General features: G+C 46.3%; 1 protein-coding gene across 1 annotated transcript in view; it reads left to right on the top strand.

Annotated features, from left to right (window-relative positions):
• Positions 1–5,776, top strand: part of plcxd3 (phosphatidylinositol-specific phospholipase C, X domain containing 3) — a 36,279-nt gene extending 30,503 nt beyond the window's left edge. The window contains exon 3 of the mRNA XM_017686832.2: positions 3,425–5,776. Within this exon, the coding sequence (XP_017542321.1) occupies positions 3,425–3,578 (154 nt within the window). The 3' untranslated portion in view covers positions 3,579–5,776. The remainder of the gene's footprint in view (positions 1–3,424) is intronic.
• The last annotated feature ends 6,728 nt before the right edge of the window (positions 5,777–12,504 follow it).

Below are 12,504 nucleotides of genomic sequence, written 5' to 3' on the forward strand. Positions count from 1 at the left end.
CTTTTAGGTCCGCCTTTATAACCACACACTTACAAAAGAAGGTTCTTCAAGGGTTCTTCAGTAAATACGTCCAGCTTATGTGTCTCAGAACACGACGTCTTCCTCTCGGCCTTCACGGACATGTGAAGGACGGTTCCTGAGTCTGACGTCATTTAAAAGCAGTTAAAGACACAATCACTGCTCACTGCTGCTCATCTCACTCTGCCTGGACTCACGGGACGCTGGTTGTCATGGTAACGCCTACACTGAGTGGTTCTGTATGTGTGCATGCGATATTGGATCTGATTATTGTAGCGAGCGTGTAAATGGAGATCTTCATCAGATTGGTGGGTAGAGCGGGAATAAGCCCCTCCATCTTAATCTGTAATCTGTTTGAATTTAGACTGGAGAAGATCTTTGTAAGTAAACACGGAGGCTGGCTCCTGGATTAGGAGCTGGAGAGTCGTGCATCACCACCACACACTGCTCAGTCTATAAGAATCAGTGACTGAGTCTCGATTGGCTCACTAGCTCCGTATGTAGTGAGTCAGTATGTAGTGAGGATGAACCCGGGCGCTGGCTCGGTTCCTGGAGCTGGGAACGCTGGGCTGAGTGGCGCTGTTTCTGACGGTGCTGTGTTCGGTGCTGTATTGATTTCTCTAGAGTCGCACGATACGCCAAAATCCAACATCACGATACTTTAAGACATTTTTTATGATGCACAGTGTGATATTTATGTCATAGCGAAGCGCAAATGTTTTATTCTTCATTTTACATTTTTCTTCTTTACTGTTCATTTTCTGGTGTTATGTGCTTCAATGGCTACGTGATTAAAATGTTGTCAAAATTATGCCATAAATTATTTTTATTAATGATTTTAAACAGTTGACCAAGGTCACCTGACGGCTAACGAGTCGGCCAGTTTACAAAATCCTCAGTTTTTACCTGAATGTCACTGGAGTTACACCACATACATTCATACAACACCCGTGACTGTAGAACACGTCAGGAATTCAGCTCCTTTCTACACTATATTGCCAAAAGTATTCGGTCGTCTGGCTTCATACGCATATGAACTTGAGTGACGTCCCATTCTTAATCCATAGGGTTTAATGTGATGTCGGCCCACCCTTTGCAGCTATAACAGCTTCAGCTCTTCTGGGAAGGCTTTCCACAAGGGTTAGGAGTGTTTATGGGAATTTTTGGCCGTTCTTCCAGAAGCACATTTGTGAGGTCAGACACTGATGTTGGACGAGAAGGCCTGGCTCACAGTCTCCACTCTAATTCATCCCAAAGGTGTTCTATGGTGTTGAGGTCAGGACTCTGTGCAGGCCAGTCAAGTTCTTCCACACCAAACATCCATGTCTTTATGGACCTGCTTTGTGCACTGGTGGATGTTGGAACAGGAAGGGGCCGTCCCCAAACCGTTCCCACAAAGTTGGGAGCAGGAAATTGTCCAAAATCTCTTGGTGCTGAAGCTTTAAGAGCTCCTTTCACTGGAACTAAGGGGCCGAGCCCAACTCCTGATAAACAACCCCACACCATGATCCCCCCTCCACCAAACTTTACACTCGGCACAATGCAGTCAGACAAGTACCGTCTCCTGGCAACCACCATGCCCCTCAGCATCCGCTGACCCCGCTCTGTCAGTTTACGCGGCTGACCACTTCGTGGCTGAGTTGCTGTCGTTCCCAATCGCTTCCACTTTGGTTTTTAATCCCACTGACAGTGGACTGTGGAATATTTAGTAGTGAGGAAATTTCACCACTGGACTTGCTGCCCAGGTGGCGTCCGATCACGGTACCACGCTGGAATTCACTGAGCTCCTGAGAGCGACCCATTCTTTCACTAATGTCTGTAGAAGCAGTCTGCAGGCCTAGGGGCTCGGCTTTATACACCTGTGGCCATGGAAGTGACTGGAACACCTGGATTCAGTGATTTGGATGGGGGAGTGAAAACTTTTGGAAATGTAGTGTATGATAGTAGGAGATTGTTCAGTTTTGGGATAAAAGAAATAGATTTTTAAATGTTTCCTCCTGGAGAATCCTCCAACTGGAGAATGACCCATATATTTTCGATTTGCAACATATAATAATAATGTGATTAAAATTCATAGATTGCACCACATAAAGTTATTTTACATATTCCACCTGATGAGGCCACTGAGAGCTTCAACAGGAAACTCAGTGATCATTACTGCAGTCACAGTTCTCTGAAGATAAAAACATTATTAGCCTGTTGAGCAGATCTAAAGTTTTCAGCCGTCTCGCTCCTCTTTCGCTGGCATGGCTGTTAAGCAGTACACCCACTAGAGGGCAGTCCAGAGTCAAAGCTTCTGACAACAACAAACAGGTCAGCGCAACTGCGAACTCCGAAAGAGACGAGAGGTGGCGCTGTAGCCTGAGGAGTCTGTGAGGTCATTAAATACTCTGTGACGTGTGGACGGAGAATTCTTCACACTTTCATAACCAACACAAGAAACTGGCGTGTCTCAGGTGAATGCTTGGCTGCGCTGCCCCCTCCTGGCTCCCAGTGGTAGTGCTCCGCTTTATCCATAAGCTTTCAAAAATGAGCTTTCAAAAAAGAAGCTGCTGCCAATAAAGAAAAACCTCACATTTTTGTTCCTCGTTTGGTTTTAAATCAGTGGTGGTTGCAGTTCTAATCACGAATCTTTATTAACCAAGAAGGAGCTGGGCTTGTTGGCACTTCTTGGTTCAGGTGTCAACATAACGTTAAATCCAATAAAATAAACCTGTAAACAGATGTAATGCACATAATCATAAAACAGATATTTTATAATAGACGACCAGTGAGTGGACGGATGTGTGTCCTGCAGTACTGAGGCACACAGAGAAACAGAGAAACGAGCAGTAAATGTTCATACGGCTGTAAACGTACAGGCAGAAATGCTGAGAGTGCAGGACGCGCTTATCAGCGCTGGTGAGTGGAGCTGGATTATCATACGGCTGGTAAACAAACTCCCGATCAGCACAGACCTCAGACAGAACGTCTCCTCAGCCGATTAGTGCAGAGCACCACCTCACACTTTCTGACCTCACACTTTTTAAGATATTGAAGTTGGAATAATCAGGTTTTCATACAGATGTTCATGAACATCTCTGCTGCACGTGAGCAGCTCAGTTCAGTTCCACCCAAATTACATTGGTGAAATCACCTGGAAATTCGTTCCATGTGTGGATGTGCAGCTGTTTGTGTTCAGCAGTATGTCCGTCATGGTTATCTGTCTCCCATGGGCTTGTATTTCAGTTGGGGGCAGTCGTGAGCTGGAGGTTAGGGAGCCAGCCCTGTGACCAGAAGGTCGCAGTCTTCAGCTGTCTCAGACTGACTGGATTAGGACGCAGGACTTTGAGTGTGGAGACTGTGAGACTTGTTGACCTGTATCTCTGACCTGTTCTGATGAAGTTGATCTGTGTGTTGTTCTCAGAGCTCTGCCCGGAATGATGCAGTGGATCCGCTCTCAGCGGCCCGGAGAGAGCGGTGTGAACGTCATCACGGCCGACTTCGTGGAGCTGGGCGACTTCATCAGCGCCGTCATCACCCTCAACTACTACCTGGGCGACGATGACGACGCCACCTGAGCCGCCCAGCGCTCTCTCTCTCTCTCCCTCTCCCTCTCCCTCTCCCTCTCCCCCTCCCTCTCTCTCTCTCTCTCTCTCTCTCTCTCTCTCTCTCTCTCTCTCTCTCTCTCTCTCTCTCTCTCTGTGCTGTCTGTTTTGTTCTGGAGGAAGCCGCCTTCCTCTCCGACGTTTTTAGGGCTAATCAGAATCTCCGGTTCGAGTCGGGAAAGCAGTGGGACGATTTCCGGGTCTCAGCGCTGAGGACGGAGACGAAGGGAAAGGACTTATGAATTTGTGTGTGTGTGTGTGTGTGTGTGTGTGTGTGTGTTTTTCCAGCTGGAAGAGTAAATGATGATGATGATGTTGCTTTCCTGCATCCTGTCTGTCTCCCTAGTAAAAATGACAGCGCGTCCCGTCGTTTATCCCCCGGTTCTGCCTCCGATCAGAGTAACAGTAACATATTAAACTCATTTCATGGGAACTTAATGTCGTTTGTACAGTGGATGTGATGATGACTCTATAATAGGCCTCTCTGCTGTGGTGTTGTGACTCGTATGACTGTCAGTCTGTAAATATGTGTGTAATCCGGTTGAGTTGATTATTATTCGTCACGCCAGACAGCGTTTATATCCGCTGTCGGTTACTCTTCTGTACATTCCTGCTTTTTTAAAGTGCTCCGGCTCTAGAGAAGCATTCCTGTCGTGACCCTGCAGTTTTATATTTTCTTCACTTTTATCAGAGGAGCACTTTTATTACGTTTCCTTATGCATGGCGTCGACTCTGAAATGACGTTCCTCGCAGTGCTTCAGTCTCGTGTCTCACAGTGAACTGTCCGTAAGAGAACGGGAATCCGCCGTCTGGCTTCTCGATCCCGTGTTTATGGCGTGAAAACATTTCAGTGGTCTAAGCCTCGACTGTCCTTTTCTTTGGGGTCAATTTGACCCAGTTTAATGTTTAACGTCTCTAAATAAATAAATAATTCACATCATGTTTTGCAGAGAAACAAAGCACTTGACACAAACTTGGATAACAAACTCGGAACTCAAATTGACCCCAAGAATAACGTTGGTCCTCGTTCACCAATCAAAGAAATTTCCTCTTAAATCCGACTTGCGCGGTTCTGACGAAGACTCTGACTCGCCAGTGTTCTCTACGTGGGGTTTGTTCTTGGGTAAGAACAGAATCTACACACACTCGAGAACACAGAGGTGAGAACCGTTCTGCGCTTTAAGATCACGACGTGAGACTTTTTCTTAACGGCCTTTCTCAAGAACACAGTCGAGAAGACACTTGGGGGGATTCTGGAGAACGAGGCCCAGTGGTAGTACATCAAAACATCAAATTCCCACAGAAGCCACCTGTTTGGCCGTGTTCAGACTGCAGGCAGATCGGATTTGTGTGTCCAGACATCACCCGTCATGGGTTGCCGTGGTAACGACGTAGGCGTCAGTAACTATGTAGCTACGCTGGTGACGGGATTTCAGGAGATATGGAGGAGCATCATCTCCCCTCCAGACTCCTCAGAAGTCTCATCATCATCAATCTCTGGAGCTCCTCCCGAATCCCAGCTCTTCATCACTCTGGAATCCACGTCGACGCCATTTGTCGACAAAAACGGCACTTTGAAATCTGATCTGACCGTCCAGATTGTCCAGAGCGTCCAGACTGAGACGCATCTGTTTCATGAGTTATTTAGCTGTCCAGACTAGCAAACATCAATCTGGATACGACAGAAATCAGAGTTGGGCTGTCAGTCTGAACATGGCCTTACAGGTCACAGTACATCCACGTCAATGCTAATACAATGCTGGCGAAAGCTGAATTTAAGGTTACAGGAAAGCCTCTTTTGTCTCCTTTTTATCACCAGACCAAAGCAGTGATGTCATCACGCAGTCCTCTTCATACGTCGCCCAAAGCGCTCCAACACGGCTGGTAATAAAAAGGCAGACAAACTGGAACTGGGTTGATTTGAGCGTTTACCATGTTTGCAGTTCACTGTCTTATGAAATAGGCTTGTCAGTTCGTAATGACCATTCGCTGAGATCAGGTGTCCATGCGTGTGGATGGATCATCAGGCATTGTACGGTGTGTTGATGCATGTAGCTGCTAATGTCCATCAGTTCTCTGTAACATTTCCATTGGTCAGTGTTTTGCAGCTTCCAAAAATGACTCATAAATCATAAATCTGGTGTAAAATAAATGTAAATACTCCAACTGTGCCTGACATGCCGTTCTTTTCCTTCCTACACCTACACTCAACAGCTAGCATCAATCTTGTCTTTTCTCTATTGAATTTTCTCTCCTTTGTGTTTCGGTTCATATTTGCTAATGTCTGCTGTCAGATTGAAAAACATTAGTCCTCAATAAGCATATCTTGAATGCAAATCACCGCAGCAGAACTATTTTTCATGCCAAAAAAACAAACAATTCAGCAGGCAGTGTGTGGCGTCCCTCAAGGTTCTATTCTAGGTCCGCTGCAATTTCCCTCTACAAAAATGAGCTGCAACTTTTTGGAAGCCATTCAGATGCAAATGAAAAGTACATTTACATAAACAACAGCAGAGAAAGGCAGCGTTTTCAGTGTTGTCAGTGGTCAGCCAATTCTTTTCCTTTCTGATGCACGTAACACTCCATGGCCTCATTACATGTTTCCTCAATTACAGCAATTCACTGCTGGCAGAGACGGCAGCACCGTGCAGCTGTGAGAGCCTTTTCCATATCAAAAAGCACAAACTGCCCTTCCTGGCAGCCGGTTCTGTGTTTTAAATCCAGGCTAAAAGAGAGCAGTTAAGGAGCTTTGGCTCCGTTGCCACAGGGCTGCACTGGCCTGTCATCACTCATCAGACGCTGTAGGAGATAAATGTTATTAAACGCATGTTATTCTGAGTCGTACACCTGATTAAATGCCAAATGTTATAATGTGGTCTGAAAAGGAGGCTCAATGCTTGGCTCTCCTGCAGCCCTGCAGAATAAAACCAGGCTGATTAATGATTTTAGGGTTTAAACCGGTGCCCTAGTCTCTAACCTCCAAGTCTATATTCTTTATATAATGAACCTGGAACAAGGACAGATCCAGCCCAGTGTTAGTATAGACACGTAATGTATTTATCAATACTCCCTAGACCTTCTGTTTAAAACCTTGTCTCATAAACCCTAACCTTTAGCTCTGATACCCTAATCCATGAATTCTGTCATCTAGATCATAACCCCTAAACCCTATACCTTGGGCCTTATGTCCTAGACCCTTACCTGTTTAACCCAAATGCTATGCCCTAAACCTATGCCCTAAATCTTTAAACCCCAACATATAGAGGCTGTACCCTAAACCTTGTTCTCTAAACTCTAACATATAGACTCTATACCCTAAACCCTAAACCATATTCCCTCAACCCCAACATATAGACCCTAAACCCTAAACCTTATTCTCTAAACTCTAACATATAGATTCTGTACCCTAAACCCTAAACCTTTTCCCTAAACTGCAACACACAGACTCTATAGCCTAAACACTAAACCATATTCCCTAAACCCCAACATATAGACCCTAAACCCTAAACCCTAAACCCTGTTCTGTAAACTCTAACACTTTGTAACACGCTCTTCCTCCTGGCCGTTTCTGGCCACTCCTCAGTGTCTGAGGGAGAGGACTGTTATTGGATGTCTGTTATTCTGAGTCTGTGTGATGAAATGTTATAATGTGTCTGTTCAGCTTGGCTCTGCTGCAGCGCCACTGATTAATGGAGGTGACGACGTTACCAAAAATAAGTCCACTAAGTTTCTCACGGCAGATATTTTCACCAGGATTAAAGGAGCAGCCAAATCAATAAGAGGACAGAAATACGGCCTGGACTTCAGGACAATCAGTACTGCAGCACACGAGCTCAGCTCTGTAACACTGAAACAGTCCTGTCACAGCCACGTCCGATGGGTATGATCAGCAAGATTACAATGTCACTGTCACTGTTATCAGTAATTGATCTTATGACAGATGGATGTCATTCTTTATTATTGTATTATAACACTAGACCCTATCACCAATCCCCTAACCCTCTAGACCCTATCACCTATCCCCTAACCCTCTAGACCCTATCACCTATCCCCTAACCCTCTAGACCCTATTGCCAATCCCCTAACCCTCTAGACCCTATCACCTAACTCTAAAGCCTTATTTCCTAGACCCTATCACCAATCCCCTAACCCTCTAGACCCTATCACCTATCTCCTAACCCTCTAGACCCTATCACCTATCCCCTAACCCTCTAGACCCTATTACCAATCACCTAACCCTCTAGACCCTATCACCTAACTCTAAAGCCTTATTCCCTAGACCCTATCACCAATCCCCTAACCCTCTAGACCCTATCACCTAAATCTAAAGCCTTATTTCCTAGACCCTATCACCTATCCCCTAACCCTCTAGGCCCTATCACCAATCCCCTAACCCTCTAGACCCTATCACCAATCCCCTAACCCTCTAGACCCTATCACCTATCCCCTAACCCTCTAGGCCCTATCACCAATCCCCTAACCCTCTAGACCCTATCACCAATCCCCTAACCCTCTAGACCCTATCACCTAACTCTAAAGCCTTATTCCCTAGACCCTATCACATATCCCCTAACCCTCTAGACCCTATCACCTATCCCCTAACCCTCTAGACCCTATCACCTATGCCCTAACCCTCTAGACCCTATCACCAATCCCCTAACCCTCTAGACCCTATCACCTAACTCTAAAGCCTTATTCCCTAGACCCTATCACCAATCCCCTAACCCTCTAGACCCTATCACCTATCCCCTAACCCTCTAGACCCTATCACCAATCCCTTAACCCTCTAGACCCGATCACCTAACTCTAAAGCCTTATTCCTTAGACCCTATCACCTATCCCCTAACCCTCTAGACCCTATCACCAATCCCCTAACCCTCTAGACCCTATCACCAATCCCCTAACCCTCTAGACCCTATCACCTAACTCTAAAGCCTTATTCCCTAGACCCTATCACCAATCCCCTAACCCTCTAGACCCTATCACCTATCCCCTAACCCTCTAGACCCTATCACCAATCCCTTAACCCTCTAGACCCTATCACCAATCCCCTAACCCTCTAGACCCGATCACCTAACTCTAAAGCCTTATTCCTTAGACCCTATCACCTATCCCCTAACCCTCTAGACCCTATCACCAATCCCCTAACCCTCTAGACCCTATCACCAATCCCCTAACCCTCTAGACCCGATCACCTAACTCTAAAGCCTTATTCCTTAGACCCTATCACCTATCCCCTAACCCTCTAGACCCAATCACCTATCCCCTAACCCTCTAGACCCTATTACCAATCCCCTAACGCTCTAGACCCTATCACCAGTCCCCTAACCCTCTAGACCCTATCACCTATCCCCTAACCCTCTAGACCCTATCACCTATGCCCTAACCCTCTAGACCCTATCACCAATCCCCTAACCCTCTAGACCCTATCACCTAACTCTAAAGCCTTATTCCCTAGACCCTATCACCAATCCCCTAACCCTCTAGACCCTATCACCTATCCCCTAACCCTCTAGACCCTATCACCAATCCCTTAACCCTCTAGACCCTATCACCAATCCCCTAACCCTCTAGACCCGATGACCTAACTCTAAAGCCTTATTCCTTAGACCCTATCACCTATCCCCTAACCCTCTAGACCCTATCACCAGTCCCCTAACCCTCTAGACCCTATCACCTATCCCCTAACCCTCTAGACCCTATCACCTATGCCCTAACCCTCTAGACCCTATCACCAATCCCCTAACCCTCTAGACCCTATCACCTAACTCTAAAGCCTTATTCCCTAGACCCTATCACCAATCCCCTAACCCTCTAGACCCTATCACCTATACCCTAACCCTCTAGACCCTATCACCAATCCCTTAACCCTCTAGACCCTATCACCAATCCCCTAACCCTCTAGACCTGATCACCTAACTCTAAAGCCTTATTCCTTAGACCCTATCACCTATCCCCTAACCCTCTAGACCCTATCACCTATCCCCTAACCCTCTAGACCCTATCACCAATCCCCTAACCCTCTAGACCCTATCACCTATCCCCTAACCCTCTAGACCCTATCACCAATCCCCTAACCCTCTAGACCCTATCACCAATCCCCTAACCCTCTAGACCCGATCACCTAACTCTAAAGCCTTATTCCTTAGACCCTATCACCTATCCCCTAACCCTCTAGACCCTATCACCTATCCCCTAACCCTCTAGACCCTATCACCAATCCCCTAACCCTCTAGACCCTATCACCTATCCCCTAACCCTCTAGACCCTATCACCAATCCCCTAACCCTCTAGACCCTATCACCAATCCCCTAACACTCTAGACCCGATCATCTAACTCTAAAGCCTTATTCCTTAGACCCTATCACCTATCCCCTAACCCTCTAGACCCAATCACCTATCCCCTAACCCTCTAGACCCTATCACCAATCCCCTAACCCTCTAGACCCTAGCACCAGTCCCCTAACCCTCTAGACCCTATTACCTATTCTCTTATCCTCTAGACCCAATTACCTGTCTCCTAACCCCCCTAGACCCTATTACCAATCCCCTAACCGCACTATTCCCAACACCTCATTACATAGGTAGGACACCTTGTCCAGTAGATCTTAAGTGCTGAACCTACAAACCCTGTCCTCTATACCCCATACCATGGACCCCATCCCGTACACCCTAACCCCAGTGCTCTAGACTAAACCCATATGCTCTGTCCTATAGCCCCTTACTCTTAGACCTTAAAGGGGAAATGATTTTTTAATTAATTGTTTAAGATGTAATCAGAGCGGTTCTGAGCGGTTCGGTGTGATACACTCCGTTCTAGATAAACTTACTGAGTCGTTCACAGTGGTGGTGATGGGAACCAGACGTTCCCCTCTAAAAGCTCCTACAGAAAGTTCCTACATGAACTGGATCTGAATTCACTGCCTGATGACTGAGACGCTGTTTTATGAGAGTTTAGAGAACTTCAACTCCATTCATGGTGGAGGGAGACATGCAGGGCGCTGTGCGACAAAATAGTCCCCAAAGAAAACTCAGTATTCCAGATTTTCCACTGTTTTCCATCATCAACATTCCATATAAGCTCAGAAGACTCGTGTAGGTTCTCTGCTGGTTCTGGATGGTAAATAAAGTGTCTATATCTGTGTTGTAGTCATGGCGACGCCTGGTTCCCATCACCACCACTGTAAAGACGTCTGAACCGTTTCATACCAAAGTTATGGAGAAATGTGGAATTAATCTGACAGTCAGCCCTGCTGCACTTACATAAACACAGCAGCACCTTAATCCCACCATTCAATCACTAATAATCCAGAGCGGCAGCTGAGGATCTGCTGTGATGTGAGTGGGAGGCGGAGGCTGCAGTGACTGAGTGTCTCTGTATAAGTGCAGTCGGAGTGGAGGTCTGCCGTGGGCGTCAGTCAGTGCTGTAAACATTAGTCAGTGTCGGCCTGGACGCTGTCTGACCACTCTGCGTTCCTCTGCCAAACCCCACTGCCAACATTTTAACTAACAACGAAGACTTAAATGGAGAATTCACACTGAAGGTTTGATGAAAAGCGCTTTGATTGTCGTGGGGCAGAGAAAGAGAAACAGATATAAATAAAAGCCCACACAGTCCTGCAGAACCAGAGAGACGACAGTCACGGCTCCACACATGCAAACGTCTCTGGCATCAAATGAAGCGGAACCCAGTGGACGAAACAGATTTAAAAACTCCGAAATATTCAAACTGAGCTCCCACAAAAAAACCACTACAAAACGAATGTGTCATGAAATCTACAGATCTTAGGTGTTTACAGTGATTTTTAATTCCTGTGTCACATTTTTCTGTCACTACAGAAACACGCTCTGCGTTCAGACTGCAGGCGAACCGGATTCGCTCCTCAAATCAGATCTTCTGAGTCGACTGTCCGCTCTGCAAGCGGTCAGATCGGATTTGTGTGTCCAGACATCACCAGTCTATCTGCATGGGTTGCCGTGGTAACGACGTTGGCGTCAGTAACTACGTAGCTACGCTGGTGACGGGATTTCAGGAGAGATGGAGGAGCATCATCTCCCCTCCAGACTCCTCAGAACTCTCATCATCATCATCATCAGTCTCTGGAGCTCCTCCTGAATCCCAGCTCTTCATCACTCTGGATTCCACGTCGACGCTGTTTGTCGAGTTACGAATGACAAAAATGGCACTTTGAAATCTGATCTGACCGTCCAGAGTGTCCAGAACGTCCAGAGCGTCCAGGCTGAGACGCATCTGTAGAAATCTGACTAGAGTCGCATTTCAAACCAGCTACAAATGTGTTTCAGATCTGATTAGAAAAAAATGTGTTTTTTGTGGTTCAGACTAACAGAAATCAATTTGGATACGACAGAAATCGGATCTGGACTGTCAGTCTGAACATAACCTCAGAGTGTTTGTCTCTGTGTTTCAGAGCAGGCGGTGGGGCTGCATCCCTGTCCCTCATGGCCACATGGTGAGCAGTTTGATCCCAGTGTTTTGCAGTAAATGAGGAGCATTAAGAATCTCCATGTTTCCTGCAGTTCAGCTCTTTTTAGTGTTTTAGTGTAAAATGTGGTGATTTTCTGGGTGAACAGCTGGTCAGAGCTGCGTCTGCTGGTCATGACCTGCTGAGATTCTGAGCTCAGAATGAGCCGAAACGGTCACTGGAACAGTCACGACGGACACATTCGGTCCAGTTTGGTCGAGTTAGGACTGTTTTGGAAATGTTTAATCATTAGTTTTAATAAAATAATCAGAATTAAGCTTGAGAGTCACAGAGCAGAAGGAATTTAGTCCTGGATGTGCTTCAGCTCAGTTCAGTAGAATCTGTTTATCTGTATGTGATCCAGGAAACCTCCTTTGTTTTGGTTTTGTTTCCCTGTAAGTGAGAATTTCCCTGTT

This window comes from Pygocentrus nattereri, chromosome 29 (assembly GCF_015220715.1).
Source record: "Pygocentrus nattereri isolate fPygNat1 chromosome 29, fPygNat1.pri, whole genome shotgun sequence".
Classification (NCBI taxonomy): domain Eukaryota; kingdom Metazoa; phylum Chordata; class Actinopteri; order Characiformes; family Serrasalmidae; genus Pygocentrus; species Pygocentrus nattereri.